Source organism: Colius striatus, chromosome 1 (genome assembly GCF_028858725.1).
Source record: "Colius striatus isolate bColStr4 chromosome 1, bColStr4.1.hap1, whole genome shotgun sequence".
Classification (NCBI taxonomy): Eukaryota; Metazoa; Chordata; class Aves; order Coliiformes; family Coliidae; genus Colius; species Colius striatus.
Window position 1 is genome coordinate 69,168,952 of NC_084759.1, and position 20,226 is coordinate 69,189,177.

At 43.3% G+C, this 20,226-nt stretch overlaps 1 protein-coding gene across 3 annotated transcripts; it reads left to right on the forward strand.

The window, feature by feature from the left end:
- The first annotated feature begins 709 nt into the window (after positions 1 to 709).
- Positions 710 to 20,199, forward strand: PLCXD1 (phosphatidylinositol specific phospholipase C X domain containing 1). Of its 3 annotated transcripts, XM_061998395.1 has the most exons (8): positions 714 to 784; positions 3,982 to 4,108; positions 4,550 to 4,692; positions 8,121 to 8,257; positions 12,666 to 12,794; positions 13,828 to 13,983; positions 17,028 to 17,211; positions 18,403 to 20,199. In XM_061998395.1, exons 3-8 carry the CDS (start codon positions 4,581 to 4,583, stop codon positions 18,678 to 18,680), a joined length of 996 nt encoding a protein of 331 aa, XP_061854379.1. In that variant the 5' UTR covers positions 714 to 784; positions 3,982 to 4,108; positions 4,550 to 4,580; the 3' UTR covers positions 18,681 to 20,199. The 3 variants fall into 3 exon arrangements, with proteins under 3 accessions (XP_061854369.1, XP_061854385.1, XP_061854379.1); XM_061998385.1 differs by lacking the exon at positions 3,982 to 4,108 and having other exon boundaries at positions 710 to 784; XM_061998401.1 differs by lacking the exons at positions 3,982 to 4,108; positions 13,828 to 13,983 and having other exon boundaries at positions 710 to 784.
- The last annotated feature ends 27 nt before the right edge of the window (positions 20,200 to 20,226 follow it).

Here is a 20,226-nt window from a genome sequence, read left to right on the forward strand (position 1 = left end):
CTTTGTTCACTGCTCTAGGCACTCTGCTTCCAAAACTGCAACAAGGGATTGCATGTTTGCCCCTATGTGTTGTTCACTCACATATTTACCTCATGCCTCCTTCCACAAAGAAAAAAAAAAGGCTTTTTGAGGAGCTTGCCTAGATTTCAGCAAGGTGCCATAAGAAATACGAGTGAATTTCAGCACAGATGAGGTGCTGCAGAAGACAAAGGGGTGAAAGAAATCACTAAACCGTGTATTAGCTCTGCAAAGTGAAGAAACAGAAACTCTGTTGGGCAAAGCGGACAACTGATGTATTTGATATATAGTTATAAATATATTTTTTAGGCTTTTCTCTTGGTTTTTGTGGTATCTTTTTTTTTTTGTTAATAGGTTTTTAGATGCAGTTGAAGGCTGGCCCCGTGCTATTATATGCTATTACTCCCCCGGCCTATCCCCTGCCTGCGGGTTCCTCCCGAGGCGACACATCTCCCGCCCACGGGCTATCTCACCCCGTGGTTCCTTCAGGCTTCACTTCACAAGAACCGCCTCCCCTCTTCTTTCTCTTTCTTCTCTTCCTCCTCCTCTCCTCCTCTCCGCCTCTCCTCCTCTTTCCCGCCTCTCCTTCACCTCCCTCAGACCTGCGGTCACTTGACCCGGGCGGGGCGGGGCGCGGCGAGGGGCTCGTGCCGGCGGCTGGAGGCCGCTGCGGGGTGTGTGTGGGTTGGGGGGGGGGGCGGAGCTAATCTGAGAGGCGCAAAAGTCTCCTCGGAGAGCTGCGATGGAAGGGGAATCTCACATCGAGGTAAGTCAAACGATTAAAAAACACAGCGGGGAAGGGGGAATCCGTTTCCCCGGAGGGCTGGAGAGTGGGGTGCGAGGCGGAGGGCCGGCGGAGCGAGCCTTTCGTCAGGCGCTGCCCTGGCAGCCGCTTCCCTCCCTGTGGCAGATCGAGTGCTTCTCGCCACGGCGTTTCCCGTAATTCCCGTGATGTTAGTTTCGCATTCTGCCGCGGCAAGTGATTTAATTATGTCATGGCCAAGGATTCGTTGATTGGCGCGGCGCTGGGCCGTGTCCCGGCGCTGAGGGCTGGCGGGGCCGCCCGTGCGAGGCACGCTTTGAGCACAGCCCGGGAGAGATCCCACCCACTGCCCTCCGTCGGATGTTAAGAGGGTGGTGATCTCAAGCCGCTTCGTATATTTGTATAGCTTGTTTAATGCTTGCATCCCGGTAGAGTCCTCAAAATGCCATTGCTGGCGGCACTCTGAGCACCTGAGGCTCAGAAAGCTGGCATGAGTGAGGGTAGTCAAGCACAGCAACGAGGGTAGGGCAGATACGCCTGGTTGGAAGACAGACGCAGTTCTCCTTTGTGAAGTTTAGGATTTAGTCATAAGAGGCAGTAGCTAATGGTTGTCCTTTCATTCCTCGAGGCAAGCCTTGGTTTCTCCCTAAAGGGTACCCCACATCTCAAACACAAGGTAGCAACTAAGTTTGTGGGTGGCAATGTGAACACCTAGGGCTTTGCACTGCACAGGGTGTCAGGCCAAAACCTGAGCCTGTCACTTCTGTATGGAGCTTGATCAGCCATGATGCTGCTGTTTCTGCCGTTGCACTCTCGGTGGCTGCTATCCCCAGCCTCAGGGTGCTGAGAGGAAGATGAGGAAGAGGAGGACAAGATATGAATCTCATATATGTCTGTGTTTGCAAGATGTCAGCATGGCTTGGTCTTGCAGTTTCTGCTCTCTGCTGGCTTCCCCCAGCCCAAGCAGGACACTCCTTGTGAAGTGGCCTGGTCCCACAGAGATTGGGGCACTGATGGCAGCTTGTGCCAAGCTGAGAGCCTACCGCCCATGGGTTTTGTCTGGGCAACGCCAAGGGGTCTGTTATCCATCCCAGCAAAGCCAACTGTGGGGCTTGCTCCCTCTGCAGGGGGCTTCCACAGCATGGGCCAGCACTGGGCTGTCCTGATTCAGTGGTGAACTGATATAAGGAAGTCATGTGGCAGAAAACCAGCTTTTTTTGTTGTTAGCTGCAGGACTGTGCCCAAGCAAGGCAGTAAGAGCATGTGGCGGGAGGACAGGTTGACAGCAGGGAAACCTGCACCCTTGGATGCATCCTGAGAGTGCTGTCAGTGCAAAGGAGTTTGTGCTGGACTGAGGGAAGGCTAGCTAGTGGGTCTTACAGGTCTCTGCTGCTCAGTGGGGGACTGCCTACCTGCTCTGGAGGGATGTGGGTGGCTTTGGGGAACAGTGGAATTAGATGGCCCCAAAGGCTCTGGAAGGGGAGCTCCAAATGCCAACAAAAAGTGAAAAAGCAGTGCTTATAGTTAGGTTTCTAGCCTCTGTGCTGGACCTGAAAAAGTGGTGCCATACACTGGAGTTTTGCATCCTCACAGCTCCTGTCAGCTTCAGAGCTGGGGAAGGAGAAAGACTATCCAGTGTTTTGCAACTATAGACAGTAATGCTTTAAGCATCCTCAGCCCCTGCCCATGCTGATGCCACATACTACATAGATTAGAACACAAGGGCACTGGGTGAGCAGTGGTGTGTAGTCTGAGGAAGCAAAAAACACAGCAAAATGGGGCAAGATTAGCTTCAGATGTCTGTTGTCTGAGAACGTGGTCTGCAGGAGACAGGAAGTTCAGCGTATTAAGTTGCAGAGCCACAAGATGGATGAGTTGATTTGCCTGAGAGCTGAACATCTTTCTGAGAGTAAGAGTACCAGATGTGGCATATACAGACCATTTGCTTAGGCAGGACAAAAAGATCTGCATCTTTCTTTTTTTTTTTTTTTTAAGTAAAGCCATGGGAGTTTTTTCACTTGATTTTGCACTAGGCTCACCAAATATCTGTTTTTCTAACATAAGAAGACAAAGGATGCAAAAGACAGTTTACATCACTTCTTTCTTACTTCTGCCATGGTCTTGTGTGTACAGATATCTTCAGGGATAGCCACTTTTCACCAGGAGCAAAGCCCCGGTTTACACACTAGGCACGTGCAACCTGAGTCACTGCACCAGTGGTGCTGGGCATATCCCTCAGTTGACATGGTTTCATTCTTATCTTAACTGGAGAAGCCATACTCAGAAGGATCAATTCAAAGCCACACCAAAGGCATGAAAAGACATAGTAGATGAGTGATGCTACATGCACTAGCAGATGTAAAAGCAGATTGTATCTGTTAATGTGTGGTGTGGACATACAACTTTGGAATGCAGTTCCTAAAGTTGCCTTTCAGATGACCCTACGTGACTGCCAAAAAAAAATCTATTGCATCATGGTTAAGGAAATGTTCTTCATATAAACAATATGGCTCACCTGTAAATCCAGGAAAAGCAACCACATCCCAAACGCAACCCAAAGAATACTTTGGGGAGAAGCAGTCTCGGGAATGAATGTGCAGAGATGCAGCAAAAGGGACCAGGGACCAGTGAGGATGTTTGGCAGACAACAAAACCTGTGCAAATACATATCTGACTGCCATTGCTGTAGCAGACAAGAAGCAATCATTCTCAGTGACGGTTTTTTTAGAAGAGATTAAAAATGAAGGTGTGATATTAATACAGGTCATCACTGTGCCATGATTTAAAAGCAAATGTCACACTACCTAGCTGTGAAAAAATACATTACACCTTGAAACAGTGAAAAGAAAGAAGGCTTTCATCCCCAAATTACCGTCTGAACTTGAAGAATATTCTAGAAAAGAAAAGGCTTGGCGAGCCTGTCTCCTGTGTTCTGTGTCATCCAGGAGAACTTAAAATGAGAAATAAACTGGATAACTCTAATAGGCCTTGGTGATGTCCATGATTTCTCAGCTTGGGTTTCATCCACTGGTGCACCTGCATAGCCATTGCGACTTGTGCAGAAGATCCCAGAAAGGCTTATATTCAAGAAGAACAGATCCAGAGTAGTTTTCAGGGAGGTCTGACCAAACTGAAGTATTTGTGATCATGGGCTCAAAAGGGATGATAAGAGCAGACATCAAGAGATCTTCTCAAAACAGGGTCTAAGAAGATGGACGATTTCCTCTTTGACCTGAAGCCAGTATGACCTGAAAATCCAGCGTCTTGACATCTTTGTCAAGGTTTTTCATAGAGTTATTGTTGTGGCAGCTGAATTGATGCTTCAAGGTAAGCGTTCTCTGGGGACCTGAGGGCTGCAGACCTGTCCTGGCCCTGCTTTTGGTCCCACTTCCCTGCTCATGGGGCTGCAGAGGGTCAGAGAACAGACATTGTTTCACAGTGGAAGTAGGTTACTCCTCATGATGTTGCAATAGCCCATGTAGGCAGTAATTTTTCCATGCCAACAAGGCTTAATGTGTTTGTCTTGGCTCTATTTTTCCTTTTGGTTGGTCAGTTTAGAAGCCTGAAGCTGGAACCCTCCCTTGGCATTGTGCTGGGACGCAGTTTTATCAATAGCAGTGTGTGTTGTGACTGAGAAGCTCTTGACATTTTGCTGCAACTACTTGAGGGAAGGGTCAACGTTTTGTAGTATTTATGAATCTGTTCTGCACAGGTGCAATTCAACCACTCTATATGGAATGGTTTATTCTTTTTCCTTTTCCTTCCCAGAACACTCCATGAAGTCCTAGAGCAGGCAGTAATGGAAGGCCCTTTGCAGACTGCCATTCAGGTGTGCCATGAAAACGATCAATGGATGTCACGATTACCTGAGAAACTCTGGGATATTCCCCTCTATAATTTAGCTCTTCCAGGTAAAGATCGACTTTTGTTCTCCACTGTGTTGTTAATGTGTCATTTGAGCTCTGGAACATCCTGTTTGTCCCATTTCAGGATGACTGTCTTGATTATGTGGGTCAGCGTGTGGGAGAAGGACTTGGGGGAGAGTTTGTGTGATATGTGTGTGCAGGTGAATACTTTTAGCCTGTAATGTCTGGGATATCTTGGAGAAGAAGGGAGAGCAGGGTGTCTTTTGGGTGGGTTTTTTTTTTTGAGAGAAGGAAAGAAATTGACTTTTTTTCAGTCTCTGTGCATCATCTTGTCAGCATCAGCATTAATAATCTGAGGATTATTATCTGGGCAATGGTGATGTTTTTCTTAATTTGTTCTTGCAACTTTCTACAAAATAAAATGGTTCCAAATGAGAGAAATAACGTTTTACCTTATTATTTGGGTTTTTTTTGCACTATCTAAAAGAGGTTGTGAAGGTATGAAAAAAGGAGGATGGAGGTTTTTAATTAACATTTGTTTTTATTAATGTAGAATGTGACTTTTCTGCTTGATCTTGCTTATGAAAACTGGATTTATCCTATTATGGCTAAATACAGCTGCACTGTGGCTGGTGTCCTCACTGGTACTACATACAGACCTGTGTATCATGAACCTTTTTTTGATCATATTATTGCTTCTCTGTGCTGCTTCAAATAGATTTTTTTCCCCTCCTTTCGTCATTCTGTCCAAAAAAGTCACAGGAGAACCTGTTTTCACTGGCATGAGGGGAGGCACTGGAGGGCTGTTAGCTCTGATTCCTTTTGTGTGCACAATAAAAATGGTACTGAAGAAAGGTCTTGCCCATGTTTTCTCTCACACCTGTAGATGCCACAGGTAATTTAGGTGGAAAGCAGCACAGTGTGTAGGTGAACGTTTCATGTAGGCTACAGGATCGTAGGTGAACTTTAGTAAAGACATGTATTTAGAGGTAGTGGGAAACAGCAAGTCTTGTCTTCAGTGGGTGGAGCCTTGTGATGGATTTTTTTCCCCCCTGCCTTTTGTGAACAAATGGAGTGTAGGGTTTCAATTGAAATTGAAACTTATGTCATGATGATTTCTTGGATATATAAATTGATGTTAACTTCAAATGCACCTCTGTTTTGGATAAAGCCTATGTTAGAGGATCCCAGGACAAATGTGTTAAAAGAATTCTAGATCTCTTATTTAACTGTCAGGACAAGGAAATAAGTATCAGTCTTATGGCAGAAGAAAGAAGGATAATATTATCTCTTTTTTTAATTTATTTTCTTCCTCTTGCAAAAATCCTTCAAAAAGTCAGTGGCATGTTCAGTGGCTTTTTTTTTTTTGTTGGAAAAAGAACCATGTTGTTTCTAAAGAGCTTTCACAGTGGTGTTTCTTGGACATTGTAGAAAGCTGAGAACCTGCTGATGTGTGCCTTAAACTTCCTGGCTGTTCTAATGGTTACCTTGTTATTTTTGTAAATGTTTGTCCTTCTTGTGACTATGCCTGTATGGAGAACAGACATGGAGAAAAGAATAGTTGAAGACAAGCCCATTTCAGCAAACATTGGAGGGCTTTTACAAAGCATTGCAGGCTATTTGCTTGGAAGGTTTTGGTGACTGTCCAAGTAATCTACAAAACTGGTCTAGTCCAGGTCAGAGCAAAAGCAGATCAAGACCAGCCAGGTTGAGATAGCTCTGGCAGGTTTTCAGAGGTAGCAAAGGCTGAGGGAAGCCCAATTTAGAAGTGGAGGTTTATCTCAGATAGAGAAGACAGCAAGGCAGGCAAGAAATGTGAGAGAGTGCATCCTGAAAACATGACGGGGAGGCAGAGACAAGTCTCAGTAATTGGTGTTGTGTTTGCACCAGGTTCAGCACAATGCTACTGGGGAGATGTTGCTTCAAGCTCTGAAACTACCTGGTGCTAGCTCACTATCTTTGCATGATATTTGTGGTGTGGATATATCCATCTTCCTTTCATTACTGTAACTCACTGACATCACAAGAAGACTCGTAAATGAAAGGTTACTATCCATTTGCTGATTGGCATCAGTAGATGCAATGCCCATCCATGGAATTCTATTCACTTCTCTCAGACTTGGATTTGGTCCATGGCTATTTATTGCTTTGACTCTTACATCTTGTAAGACAAGCTTCTTTGATTGCATGCCCTCATTATCAATCTTCCATCGGCAATGAGCTTGGTTTAGGTGTTTAAAGCAGGAAAATAGGCAGAAATACAAGGTTAAAAGGTGAAAGAAATGAATGAGACATTAAACTGTTATTGATAGTTTAAAAGAATTTTCTTTATATCAAATACAATCTTGTCCTTTTTCTTTGGCTGTTAGAAATATTGCCTTTGGCACCTGTAAGACCAACTATTTGAGAAGGGAGTTCCTAGCACCAGTGAGTGAATGATTTCTTTGACAGAAGGCTTCAAAACCAAAATGATATGCAGATTCCTTGCAGATACTCTGTAAAGATCTCAGCAAGTCACTTCACCGAGTTGTTAGTTTTCCTGTTGATGCTTTATAAAATGAGAAGAAATAATAGAACAGATAAAGCCAGCAAAATCACCGGTTGCCTGTCCTGAAGAAATTGTGAGTTGCAACAGAGTTGCATTTAAACATGCTGCAAGAGATGTGTCAGATTTATTAAAACTTCAAAGAAGTCAAATGTTTGGGCAGGCTGTACTTGGCTCTGAAGCTTCGCCTGCCTCTGTGTAGTTACTTGTGCTGGAAAGAGTCAGGTAATCTTTGAAATCCATAAAAAGTGGATCTTGTTCATATATCACATGTAAACTTAGACTTGGATTTGCCTCTGGAACCTTCAAGCACCCACCTCTTACGTGGCTTTGTTTTTGGTAGGAGACGTGGCTATTTAGTTCAGGAGGGTGTTTTTACCAGATATGCAAGATATAAATGCTTAAAGTGCCAAATGAGGAGTTGGCCTACTCAAAGGTGTATGAAGATTAATGTCTGCTTTCAGTCATATTTTCCTGTGCAGAAATGATGGGATTGGAACATGAAATCCTGCATTGGGTCAACTCTGAAAACAGGACAAATTTGAGATAAATTCAGCCTTCAGCTATTTATTTCCTACAAAAAAAGTGGGTGTTTACAGCAAGATCATTATTCCAGTGGAAGCTGCTAGCTTAAATAGGCTATTTTATTGTGGTTTGAGGCAAACAACCATGATGTTTAATTTAGATGAGGACTGCTTTACTGAAAAGTCTTGATGGCTTCCCTTCGCCAGGATTTCACACTAAGCTTATAAATGTCAGGTGGGCAACCCCTCTAGAAGAGCCCACCTTTTTGCCACGACCATTTAGGCTGTGAGGCACTATGGGTGTCTGATAGGTGTCAGGTTTGTGTAAGCAGTAACCCCACGTGCTGTGCTCTCAAGTAGTTAAGAAATGACGTTTTCTGTACATTTATTTTTGTGTTCTACAGGGAGCCACGACACTATGACCTACTGCTTGGATAAAAACTCTGCTGTTAGTGGCAATGAATCCAAGGTGGTGAAGTTTTTAAACAAATGTATGCCCTGCATTGTGCACCCCATTATCATGAAGTGGTCTACAACACAGGTAACTGTTGCCTATCGTTCTCATCATGCCTGGTGCTGAGTGGTCAGGCTTTCCCGTGCACAATGAAAGAATAGCCTGCTGCCCAGAAATCTGCCCTCTCCTGAGATTTCATGCTTGGGTGTCGTGGTTTAACTCCAGCCAGCAGCAGAGCACCACACAGCCACTTCCTCACTCCCCACTCTTGCTGAGGTGAGGAAGAGAATGCAAAGGGTAAAAGTGAGAAAACTAATGGGCTGAGATAAAGGCAACTTAATAGGTAAAGCAAGAGCCATGCATGCAAGCAAAGCAGAACTAGCAATTTGTTCACTACTTCCCATGGGCAGGCAGGTATTCAGCCCTCACCTGTAACAGTGACTCAGCAAGATGAACACCATTCCTCCGAATGTCCCCCCTTTCCTTCTTTTCCCCTCACCTTTATAGGCTGAGCATGATGTCAAATGGTGTGGGATATCCCTTTAGTGGGTTGGAGTCAACTGTCCTAGCTCTGTCACCTCCTAGCTCCTTGTGCATCCCCAGTCCACTCACTGGTGGAATGGGATGGGAAGCAGAAAAGGCCTCGATGCTGTGCAAACACTTCTCAGCAGTGACTGAAACATCCCTGTGCTATCAACACTGTTTCTGGCACAAAACTAAAGCATAACCCCCTACCAGCTCCTTTGAAGAAAATGAACTCTATCTTAGCCAAAACCAGCACATTAGGGTATGAAACAGATGCCAGGCATGCTGGATCTTCTTTTATGGTGAAAAAGCATGTAGGTGAGGCCGAGATTATATGTAGACAAAGATGTTGCTTAAAGCTGACCACTTGGTACTAGAAACTAATCTTGTTTTCTTCACTTGTTTATTGTTGTTACAAATAACATTTAATACTACTGCAGTCAAAAGAGGGGGTTTTTTTGCACTTTATTTGGAAGAAACATTTTTGCTCTCACTTTTGTGAGAGATGTCAGTTGTTTTCCTCTTTTATCATAGAATGGTAGGGGTTGGAAGGGACCTTTAGAGATCATCTAGTCCAACCCTCCTGCAGAAGCAGGTCAACCTAGATCAGGTTGTACAGGAACATGTCCAGGCGGGTCTTGAAGACCTCCAAGGAAGGAGCCTCCACACCCTCCCTGGGCAGCCTGTGCCAGGGCTCCCTCATGCTCAGAGTAAATAGTTTTTCCTTATATTTAAATGGAACTTTTTGTGTTCCAGCTTCATCCCATTACCCCTTGTCCTGTTGCTAGATACCATTGAAAAAAGGGATGCCTCAACCTCCTGACATCCACCATTTAGATATTTGTAAATATTAATGAGATCCCCCCTTAGTCTCCTCTTCTCCAGACTAACCAGCCCCAGTTCTCACAGCCTTTCCACGTATGAATGATGTTCCAGTCACCTGGCAGCATAGACAAAAACTGGGATAATTTTTTTCCATAAAGAGTAAGAGAATGAACATGTGGTCCCTCATGTAAGGCTTTTTAAAAGAATGTCAAAATAGTAAGCTAGTGATTATCTCTTTGTTCCTCACAAACATGTTAAAGACCAACTTGGGGATCATGATTTAAGCTAAAGCTTTTGAAGGTTTTTTTTTTTAAAGAACAGAGTTTCCTGGCATCAAAGAAGTACCAGGAATCTTTTCACTTTTGTTCTTATTGAAAGAGTAGTTCATTATTAGGTTATTAAACAGGAAAAATGGGTAAATGGCAATATTTACTCCTAAGCTTCTTTTGTTGCGTTTCAGCAGCCCTGGCAAACTGGAGCCTTAGACACTACTAGATATCAAATATGTAATGGCAGTGATGAGTTGATGTGGAAAGGCACTTGCTTAACACACTGCCTTTTCATAGAATCATAGAATCATTTGGTTGGAAAAGACCTTTAAAATCGAGTTCAACCACTCACCTCACACTGCCGAGCCCACCACTAAACCATGTCCCTCAGCACCTCATCTATGTGTCTTTTAAATGCCTTCAGGGTTGGGGGCTCCATCACCTCCCTGGGCAACCTGTGCCAGTGTCTAACAACCCTCTCAGTGAAAAAGTTCTTCGTAATGCCCAATCTAACCTTCCCTGGCTCAACTTGAGGCCATTTCTTCTTGTTCTGTCATTCATTACTTGGGAGAAGAGACCAACTCCCACCTCAGTACCTTTTCAGGTAGCTGTAGAGAGTGATCTTGTCTCCTCTCAGCCTCCTCTTCTCCAGACTAAACATCCCCAGTTCCCTCAGCTGCTTCTCATAAGACGTGTGCTCCAGACCCTTCACCAGCTTCATTGCCCATCTCTGGAAGTACTCCAGTTTTTCTTGAGCTGCATTTTATTTTGGGACTTAAGCCAGTGAAAGATTTGGATACTTCCTAACTTGTGAGTTGCTGGCTCACTGTAAAGTGACCCCATTGGTGACAACAAGCTCGTTACATCATTATAGTGATTTTCTCATCCAAACCCAGCATATTGAGTGGAAAGCAGCCTGGTGCTGATGAAAGAAGAGGCACAGCTGCAATCCTGCCTCTCCTTAGATAGCTTTGCTGTGCTCAGGTTATCTTTGGGAGGTGGTGACTTCACCTGTTAGTATCTAGAGCAGACATCAAGGAGCCCTCCTGAAGGTAGGACCCACAGGTTGCTGGGTGGCTCGGTGCCAAAGGTGTTAATCTATATGCCCAAATCTCTCTGCACAGTGGCTGAGGTCAGGTGTGTCATTTTCACTCATGCCCTGGATGTCTGATGTGAGATTGCAGCACTGAGCACCATCACTCTCTATGTCTTTTAAATTTTTTCCTTATGCGGGTGGGGAAGCAGGCGATGTTCACACTAATTCAGTATTCAGCCCCAGTGACTGATTAGAGAGTCTAATTGTGTATTTTATCTTCCTTATGAGGAAAGGCTGCAGGAACTAGCGCTATTTAGTCTAAAGAAGAGAAGACTGAGGGGGGATCTCACTGTGTTGGGTGTCAGGAGGTTGGAGCATCCCTTTTTTCTATTGCATCTAGCAACAGGACAAGGGCTAATGGGATGAAGCTAAAATACAAAAAGTTCCATTTAAACATAAGGAAAAACACAGGCTGCCCAGGGATGGTGTGGAGTCTCCTTCTCTCGAGGTCTTCAAGACCCACCTGAACACATTCCTGTGTGACCTGATCTAGATGGACCTGCTTCTGCAGGGGGGTTGGACTAGTTCTCTAAAGGTCCCTTCCAACCCCTACCATTCTATGATTCCATGATTTTCCCCATGCAGTTAACAGAAAGAAATTAATTCATCCAAAGAGCAGTTCAGAGCAGCTATTTCATCTGGTCACAAAAGTTGTGTATGACCTGCAGCCACGTACACTCCCATCTCCAGAGTGCTCAGAGTGAAGGTGGTACAGGTCACTCCTTCCCCTGCTCCAGCCTGGTGGGGATCAAGTGGGCACAGAAGAAGCTGTTGTCCTGAGCCACTGCACCACCTTCACCCTGGGGCATGCGGGGCTAGGGAGATTAAACTCCATCCTAAACCAGGAAGTTAGATGATTGAAACTGTATAGCAGAGTGAGCATCCTGCCATGTGTCTTAAGCTCTGTCTAGGCCCTAAAGCTATGAATGTGGTTATTCAGGTGCAACCCCTTGTATTGATTCAGCTTTTGTTGAATCCTCTCTGACTTTAACCAGCAGAGTGTGTGCTTTCTGAAATGGAAAAGTGTCATCCATAGCAGGTTGTACTGAGACAAACTTGTGTTTAAATATATTTAAATAAATTGACTCTATTTTATCATGCAAAACGAGCCCCAGTATAGATAAAAGACATAACATTTGGGACTTTTTTCCGCAGAAACTCAGCTGTATCGCCTGTTCTGTTCAGTCCTCAAATCCAGAATAGGTCTGAGGGAATTGGAACTTGAGTAAGACTTCTGTTTTGTAGGACTTCTACAGGTTAATTGCAACTTTTAAAGATACTTTGTCTTGAAAAAGAACAATAGCTAGTACTTTTTTTGTCTATTTTTCTTTTTCCTTCGGTTGAGGATGAGTGAGCTCCACAGAGACACCACGGAAAAGCCTTTGATCTAACCAAACAAATACAGCATTTCTGAGGTGCCAATCCTGCAATTTTTGTTCAGAGTAGCCTTGTGAAGAGCAATTGTGTATTTACACACAGGTTCACTGATCTTTAACTTTCAGAACACAACAAGGGCACAGATCTGAAAGTTATCTAATCTGTACCTGCAGTATATGCTGTAGGGAAATTGGCATCCCTCTTGTCACAGAGTAAAATACTTCAGAGTTGTGTCTTAGTGCCATAGAATTGTAGAATCATGCAGTACCTTTTTAAAGATGAAAGAGATGTCAAAAAGTCATAGGTAGGGCTAACTTCACATACTTTTTTTACCGCTTTCTAAACTAAAGAAACAAACCTCTTTCAAGCCCTCAGAACCTTTGTCTTCTGTTGCACCTTTCAGGTACTGACTGTGACAGAGCAACTTGAGGCTGGAGTTAGATACCTGGATTTCAGGATTGCCCACAAGGCCAACGATCCATCTATGAATTTGTACTTCGTGCATATGGTTTACACAACTGTTACTGTACAGGTATTGTCCTTACCTTTGAAATGGCCACAAAAACAATGCTGTTCCTTTAAGAACCGTCATCATCTAAAAATGCTGGCCCAAGTTTTTCCCAGTAGATTATTTGTTTTCCTGATGTGAGGTCTTCAAATCAGAGAAAATCATCAGGGCTGGAAGTTACTTTCAGCCACTTCAAGTGAGACTCAAGCATCAATCCATTCCTCATCCTCAAAGTGGAATCGCTGTGCTTTTGTCCACTGCCTAGCCTCTACCAAGGGCCTGATGTTTCTGGGGTTTATCTTGTGTCGTCCTAGGATGCAATCCCATTTCCCTGGTAATGAGAGAAGTGATTAAAGAGAAGAAGGTACTAAAAGACTAATAAAACTACAGAAACACTTATTTTTTTGAGGAAAAAATATTTCACTGAGAGAAAGAGAGACTCATGTCTGGATCCCATGATGTAATTACTGTCAGCCACTGTGAGGAAACTGCTGTCGGTTGCACTTTGCATCTGCTCTGGCACTATGGAGGAGTTTACGTCTTTCTGTTTGCTGGGACCTGTACAACGAGGCACAGACGGCTAATGCAGCTCTTTATTTGTAGACTTAACTTGTCTAAACTTCATTTTCACGCTCATAAGTCTGAATCTTTCATGTGCTGAGATCTCGTGGTGACTGGCCTGTAAACAGATGTAGTGCCTGACTACCCTGCTAATTATATGTGGTCTTCAAGAAGTTGTCATGGTCTATAACAAATGGGAAAAGCAGGTCCTGTTATGTTTAAGCAAGTACAGAACTTTCCCTGTTTTCCATTTTGTCCTTTAAGATGCTTAGGGAGGTGAGTTTACTACTAACCTGCCTCTAGTCAGAAGGAGGTTCATATTATGAATGTGAAGCTGCTAGGCATAGTGTGCTAGAACCACATCTAGGGCAAACCAGCATAGACCTGCAGAAAGAAAGATTTCCTGGGGCAAATCTCTCTGAACCACCTTGTGGGTAGTCAGATGGCCATCCTCTGTAGCAAAGGTGTATTCTAAGTTGTCGTGACTCTCTTGTAGGATATTCTGTGGGAAGTATTAAGGTGGTTGGAAACTCATCCTCGGGAAGTTGTTATCTTAGCCTGCAGGAATTTTGATGGATTAACCAAGAGACTTCATCGTCGTCTTATTGCCAGTATAAAAGAGATTTTCCACTTTAAACTATGTCCCAGACATGTAAGTAAGAGATTTTTTTTCTCCCTTTTTAAGAATGACATATTCCTGTGAGAGCTTTGCTTCCAAATTTTTAGATATATTTTACTTTCACTTTATTTTTAATCTAGGGAAAGTAACATTTGCTGCATCAGAGATAGGTCTTTACCTAAAAAAATGGAGGAGTTAAAGCAAACCCACATCCCACAATGTGGAGGGGAGAATTAAATTTGGCTGTCACATCTGTTGAGTTGTAGGACAAGAGTAAGGACACAGTTGACTTTCAGCCTTTTGCTGCGGATATCTGAGGAGTCTTCTCTACACCTGCCCATTAGGTATTTGCAGAAAGCAGCAAGACCTGTCTATAGTCTTTTTTCAAGCTGAACACAGCCAGCTCTTTCAGCCTGCCCTTGCATGTCCTGCCCCAGCCTCCACTCGCTCTGGTTGTGTGCTGCTGGACTCACTCCAGCACGTCAATGAGTCTTTTGTGCTGGGGAAGCCCCAGCTGGAGACAGGACATGGGATGCGGTCCCACAACTGCTGAATAGAAAAGAACACCTTCTCTTGAATTGCTGTCTGTGCTTTTACTAATTACAGCCCAGTTTGCAGTTGACCTCTGCCACTTAGGCACAGTGCTGGCTTATGTTCAGCTTGGTGTCCACAAGGTCCTTTAGTGAAAAGCAGGTTTGGAAACCATCTGCCCCCAGTTTGTTCTGGTGTGTGGGGTGGGTTCCGTTCAGGCACAGGACTTTGCATTTGCCTTTGCTGAGCTTCTTGAGGTTTCTGTCAGCCCATGTTTTCAGATGGCTGAGGTGCCTCTTAGCAGCATCTCTGCCCTCAGTGCATTTCTGGTGGCATTGACTATTTTTTACCTGGTTATGAGACAGAACTGACCTTTCTAACCAGCCTAATGTGCTTTTGGTCACCCAAACCTCCAGAGAAGCCTTAATTTAAATAATCAGAAATTATCTGATTGTTACATTTTAGAAGCTGAGGTTCTTAGCTTTCTCTTATTTTTTTTTTACAAGGTGAGGGAGCTTTTAGTAGTTAAACAATTAACATTTCAAAGATGCACACGAACAGAGGATTTTCTCTGGAGATATGTGGGGTACAGGATAATGATGACCCTGTTTGTGATTTGAATTCAGCCTTTGAAGCTAGTATATCAGTAACTGGTATTACCATTTCAAAGCGTATAATGCATTTGAGTTAAAATAGAACAATTCTCAGCAAAACTGGGGGATTCTGAATATTCAGGCCTCAGCTGAATAACTGAAGACCCGAGTGACACTGTTTTATTGTTTCCCCAACTAACTGAAGAGCATAAGCTGTGGATGAGCCCAGCAATACTGGAGAAAATGGTCAAATTTGCTTTCAGACACATGGGCAGCTCTTAGAAAGTTACTAATTGCAAAAGGGGCAAGCTGCTGCTGATTGTAAACAAAGGTGATGACTGAATGGTTTGAGATCGCCTCTCTGAAGAAAGAAGAACGGTTTGAGATCACTGGACTGAAGAAAGAAGAGCATTTCTGAGTTGTATCCAGAGAGAGGGAGAAAAGACATTGGACAAAAGAGAAGCCAAGTACTTCTCTCAAGTGGGAAGACTATTTCTACGGGTTCTGTGAGCAGCACAATGGATCTTGCCATTTTTACAGGTGATACTGTTGCAGGTTAGGTAGCTGTGAGGTTTTTCAGGATCACAGATTCAGATTTAACATCAAATAACCAAGTGCTTGCTCACATTCTAAAATAATCTGGTATCTACTGTCTTTCAAGACTGCAACGCTGTCATCATACAAAAGTAAGCACCAAACTGTTTATGAAGCAACTCCTAAGAGGGGTCTTTATGTAGTACTGGCACGGGCCACTGAGTGACAACATCACATTGCCTTTAAAATTGTAATTGCCTTCACTATCCAAGGTGTCTTCCTTGTTAGACATTGACAGTTTCATTTCTGCTTTGTTTGCAAAAGAAGCACCTGTACACATTTCTGGTAGCTTTTTTTTCACACCCTCTTTTAATTTTTTTCCCAGAGGTTCCAGCTTTAGAGAGGCAGCTGCAGTAAAACAAAGATTTGTCAACCACAGATTTCTGTAGCTTTGAAGAGCTTGTGTATTAATTTTGCAGTATTTTCTGACCTAATTGTGGCTTGCACTATCTCTCAGATGAAGAGGGATTCCCATGTTCATGCAACCGTTGGCTCTCTCAAAAGATTTACATAAAACATTTTTCAACTGCCTTTGGCTTTTAATTAATAAGTTAATTGGAACATCAAAAAGCCACCATTTCCATTTTATGAGCGACAGACACAGCTTTTACCCACAACGTTTAAAAGAACCCAATACCTGTTAAATATGTTGGTTTTGCAAATTCTGTCTAATGGTAGCTTTTGACGATTGGAAAATGTAATTTCATATTGAAACACTTAAATTTAACAAACCTGTTTCAGCCCATCTGTCTATCTTGGAAGGTTTCTGACTCAAGTCTTCCCCTCCCTCAATTCAGAATATTTGGAGCATCCCAATTTCAGAAACTTTCCACTTAAGAGAAGTCATAATTAACCTGTATCTCGAAGACTTATATTTAGCCTTACCAAGTCTTAAGCAGTTCAATTTTCTTTGATGGCTACAGTGACAAATTTGGATCCATGTGGGGTGCTTGCTAAAATTCTTCCTGTTTCTCTGTATCTGTATTCCTCCAGCTGGGTGCTGAGCTTTGCCCCTCTCCTACCTCCTTTCACCAAATGGCACGTCTTCCTCTCTCAACAAATTTTCAGCAGCAGTATGTGTACGAGAGCCAACACAGGGATAATGTCTTGTTACACGAGTGTCAGACCTTGAGTTACTTTATCACTGTTGAATTGTTGAGAAAAGGAGGAATCTGCTGAAGTTCTCAGGCTCCTATCACCCCTGCAGCTTGTAACCCAGCCAACAACCCACTGGGCTGTACGCTTATAAGCTTTATTTGAACTGGATCTGTGCCTCTCTACCATGGCGGTGTCACGAGTATTTCAGCTTTGGAAACACTGCTGTCTTGTTGGCTTCAACCTGGGCACGCTTTCTCTTAGGTAGCCCCAACCCTACGGACCATGTGGCAGCGTGGCCATCAGGTGATAGTCTCGTATGAGGAGGACATGGAAGTGGAGAAGCACCGGGAGCTCTGGCCTGCGATCCCATACTGGTGGGGAAACAAAACTGCCACCCGTGCCCTTATCCAGTATCTAGAGCACATGAAGCGGATGGGCCGCCCAGGTAGGCACTGGCAGTTGCTGGAAATGAGGAGACAAGGGGCATGTGCAACAATTGCAAAGCAAACAGGAAGGTGGGTGATGGTAGTGTTCTGGGGTGTAACCACTTCGGGCATGGCTGTGTACATGAGGCATGCCCATAGTGCCAAGTGTTCGGCCCACCACTGGGCGATTGTTGCTATGCCCTTCTCACAGAGACTACCCCCTCCATCCAGTGCCCACTGCCTGAGGGAAACATTATGGCAGCCTTCTTGGGAACAGAAACCCCTGCAAGAACAGTGCATGAAGGCTGTAGTTGCACCAGGAACTAGCAATGCTTAAACATGCTCGTGTAGTGTAAGCTGAAAGAAAGGCAGTTCGTAACCTCTGACACAGCTCTGAGGTGAAGGGGTGACAAAGGGGAGAACTGCTTCAAAAGCAGGCTCCCCAGCCAAAGGAAAATGCTCCTGTAGGCGTACCCTGCGTTCCCATTGTCACAGGAAGGCTGTGGGAACTGGGGCTGTTTAGAAAAGAGCAGACTGAGGAAGGGATTAATATTTACAAATATCTAAATGGTGGGTGTCAGGAGGTTGGGACATCCCTTTTTTGATGGTACTTAGCAACAGGACAAGGAGTAACGGGATGAAGCTGGAACACAAAAAGTTCCATTTAAACATAAGAAAAAAATATTTCACTTTGAGGGTGAAGGAGCCCTGGCACAGGCTGCCCGGGGAAGGTGTGGAGTCTCCTTCCTTGGAGGTCTTCAAGACCCACCTGGACATGTTCCTGTATGACCTGATCTAGGTGAACCTGCTTCTGCAGGGGGGTTGAACTAGATGATCTCTAAAGGTCCCTTCCAACCCCTGCCATTCTATGGTTCTATGATTCTATGATTTTGGAAGCAACCCTAGCAGAAACAAAACATTCACAAAGGAGAACCTTTGGTCTGCAGTGAATAGTTTAAGATAAATTTAGCTAAACTCGAATGGCTCAATAACCAAGCTTGGTTCAGTAAGTGTTCACTACAGCATGCAGCTGCAACAAGGGGAGACAGTGTACTGAAACAGTTCTAAGGACATGAAACGCTACAGAAAGTGTGTTAAATTAGTGTTTTATCATACCCAGAGGAACGAGCTCTGGAGGTAATGCAGTGCTGAGCGGTTTCTGTTCTCCTCAAAGGAATATTTCAAGTGTTTCCTTCTGATTTTTGTTTCAGAAAAATTCTTTGTAGCGGGGATTAACCTTACTGAAAATTTAAGGTATATTCTTGTACACCCATTTGGATCACTGAAGAAAATGACACTCCAGAGCCTTCCATACTTGAAAATCTGGATAAAGCAGCAGTATCCAGGACAAAAAAAGGAATGTATTAACATCATTGCTGGAGACTTTATAGGAAATGATGATTTTGTCAGAGATGTGATAGAACTTAACACAAAAATTAATCCTCCATTACAGTGCCAAAATAAAGGGGCTGGAACAAACAGCATTTAATTCTCAGCTTCTTAACCTGTTGAAAAGCAGAAAAGGCTTTGTCTACATTTAACATGTCGTGGTTTAAACATAATGGATCCCATAATGGTCCACTTAAACCAGAAATGTTCTGAAGACTCGGTAGGAAAAGTGCTCTTAACATTGCCAGGGTTTCAAGGCCTTTTCACAGAAGACAGAGCAGGCAGACCTTGATGAAGTCTCTAGAGAATCATGGTATAATTTACTTGGAGGTGCTTAGATTCTGTAGGAGTTGGCAATATTGAAAGTCTCAAGAACTTAATCTTATTTTTCATATTAGCAAAAGAGAGAAATGTCAGCACCTGCCTGAATTATTTTGGGGTAAGATTTTATCTTTCTTACCACTGTAAAGATATTCTGCACTCCCTGCAACCCCAATTCTCAGCCTTTTATATCAATGTGAAACTGACTTGTTATCATGGTTTGTGTTAAATATATGAAAGGAACTGTTTAAAAGTATTTCTGATGTATCAAAGAATATATTGACATGATTTTTATATATACACCAATATGTCATTACCATTGGAGATCTAGAAGCAACTGTACTGTTGCTGTGTGCTGAGTATCATTTGTGAGCCCCTTTACCAACAGGGTAGTCACAAGATTCTTTATGATTTCTAAGAGGTATGTGTATTTGAGCATGCACTTACTCTATCACTCATGCCAGTTTTGCAGCAATAAAGATACCAAAACTAGGCCCCTAGACAGTTTTGTCTGTGGTAATTAAATGTTTTATTAGGTACTGCCAAAATATGCCTTACCTTGAAAATGTAACAAGTTCTTTAAACTCTGACAGCTGTAGAAATACAGATCCTTGGCTATTATCATGCTCATTTGGGGTTTCACATCTGGTCTTTTACTTAGCTATTTTAGTAGCTCTATTATTATTTTTCCTCTCAGTAAGTAGTTTTTGCTTATGTAAAAACCAAGGGGCTTATGCTGTTTGCCATTGCACATTAGTCCTACTGAGTTTTTTAAATGAACTGTGCAATAACAGATGCTCATGAAGGTAAGAGAAATGGCAAGCATCAGGACTAAACCAAAAGCAGGCACTGCACAAAGTTCACTGTGCAGCTTCATCAATATACCTCACTTTTTAGATGCACTTTATATACAAAAGCTGTGTTCAAATGTCTGGTGAGATGTGAAATGTTTGCAGAAGTTTTAAATCAACTACTACTTGCCATCACATCCAACTCACCCTGGACACCTCAGCATGAAAGGCTAAGAGGCTACCTCTTTGTGCAATCTCTTGCAATTGCAGAAGACATGAAAACCTAAGCATTCTACTTCTAAAAGGAGAGTTTCTAAACGCTTTTTTTACAGTTGCTTTTATCTTTGTTCTTATCTCTGTGTACTCCATACTGAGCAGTCACTCAGTTCTGATTTTTTTTGAGTCACTACCTGCATGAAGTGTTATACATACTCCAAATGTTTTTCTGCCCATGTTTTATACCCTCAAGTAGCTTGTTACTCTACCTAATAAAATCCGTGTCTGTAATATGGTCTGAGATAGCTTTAATTCTCC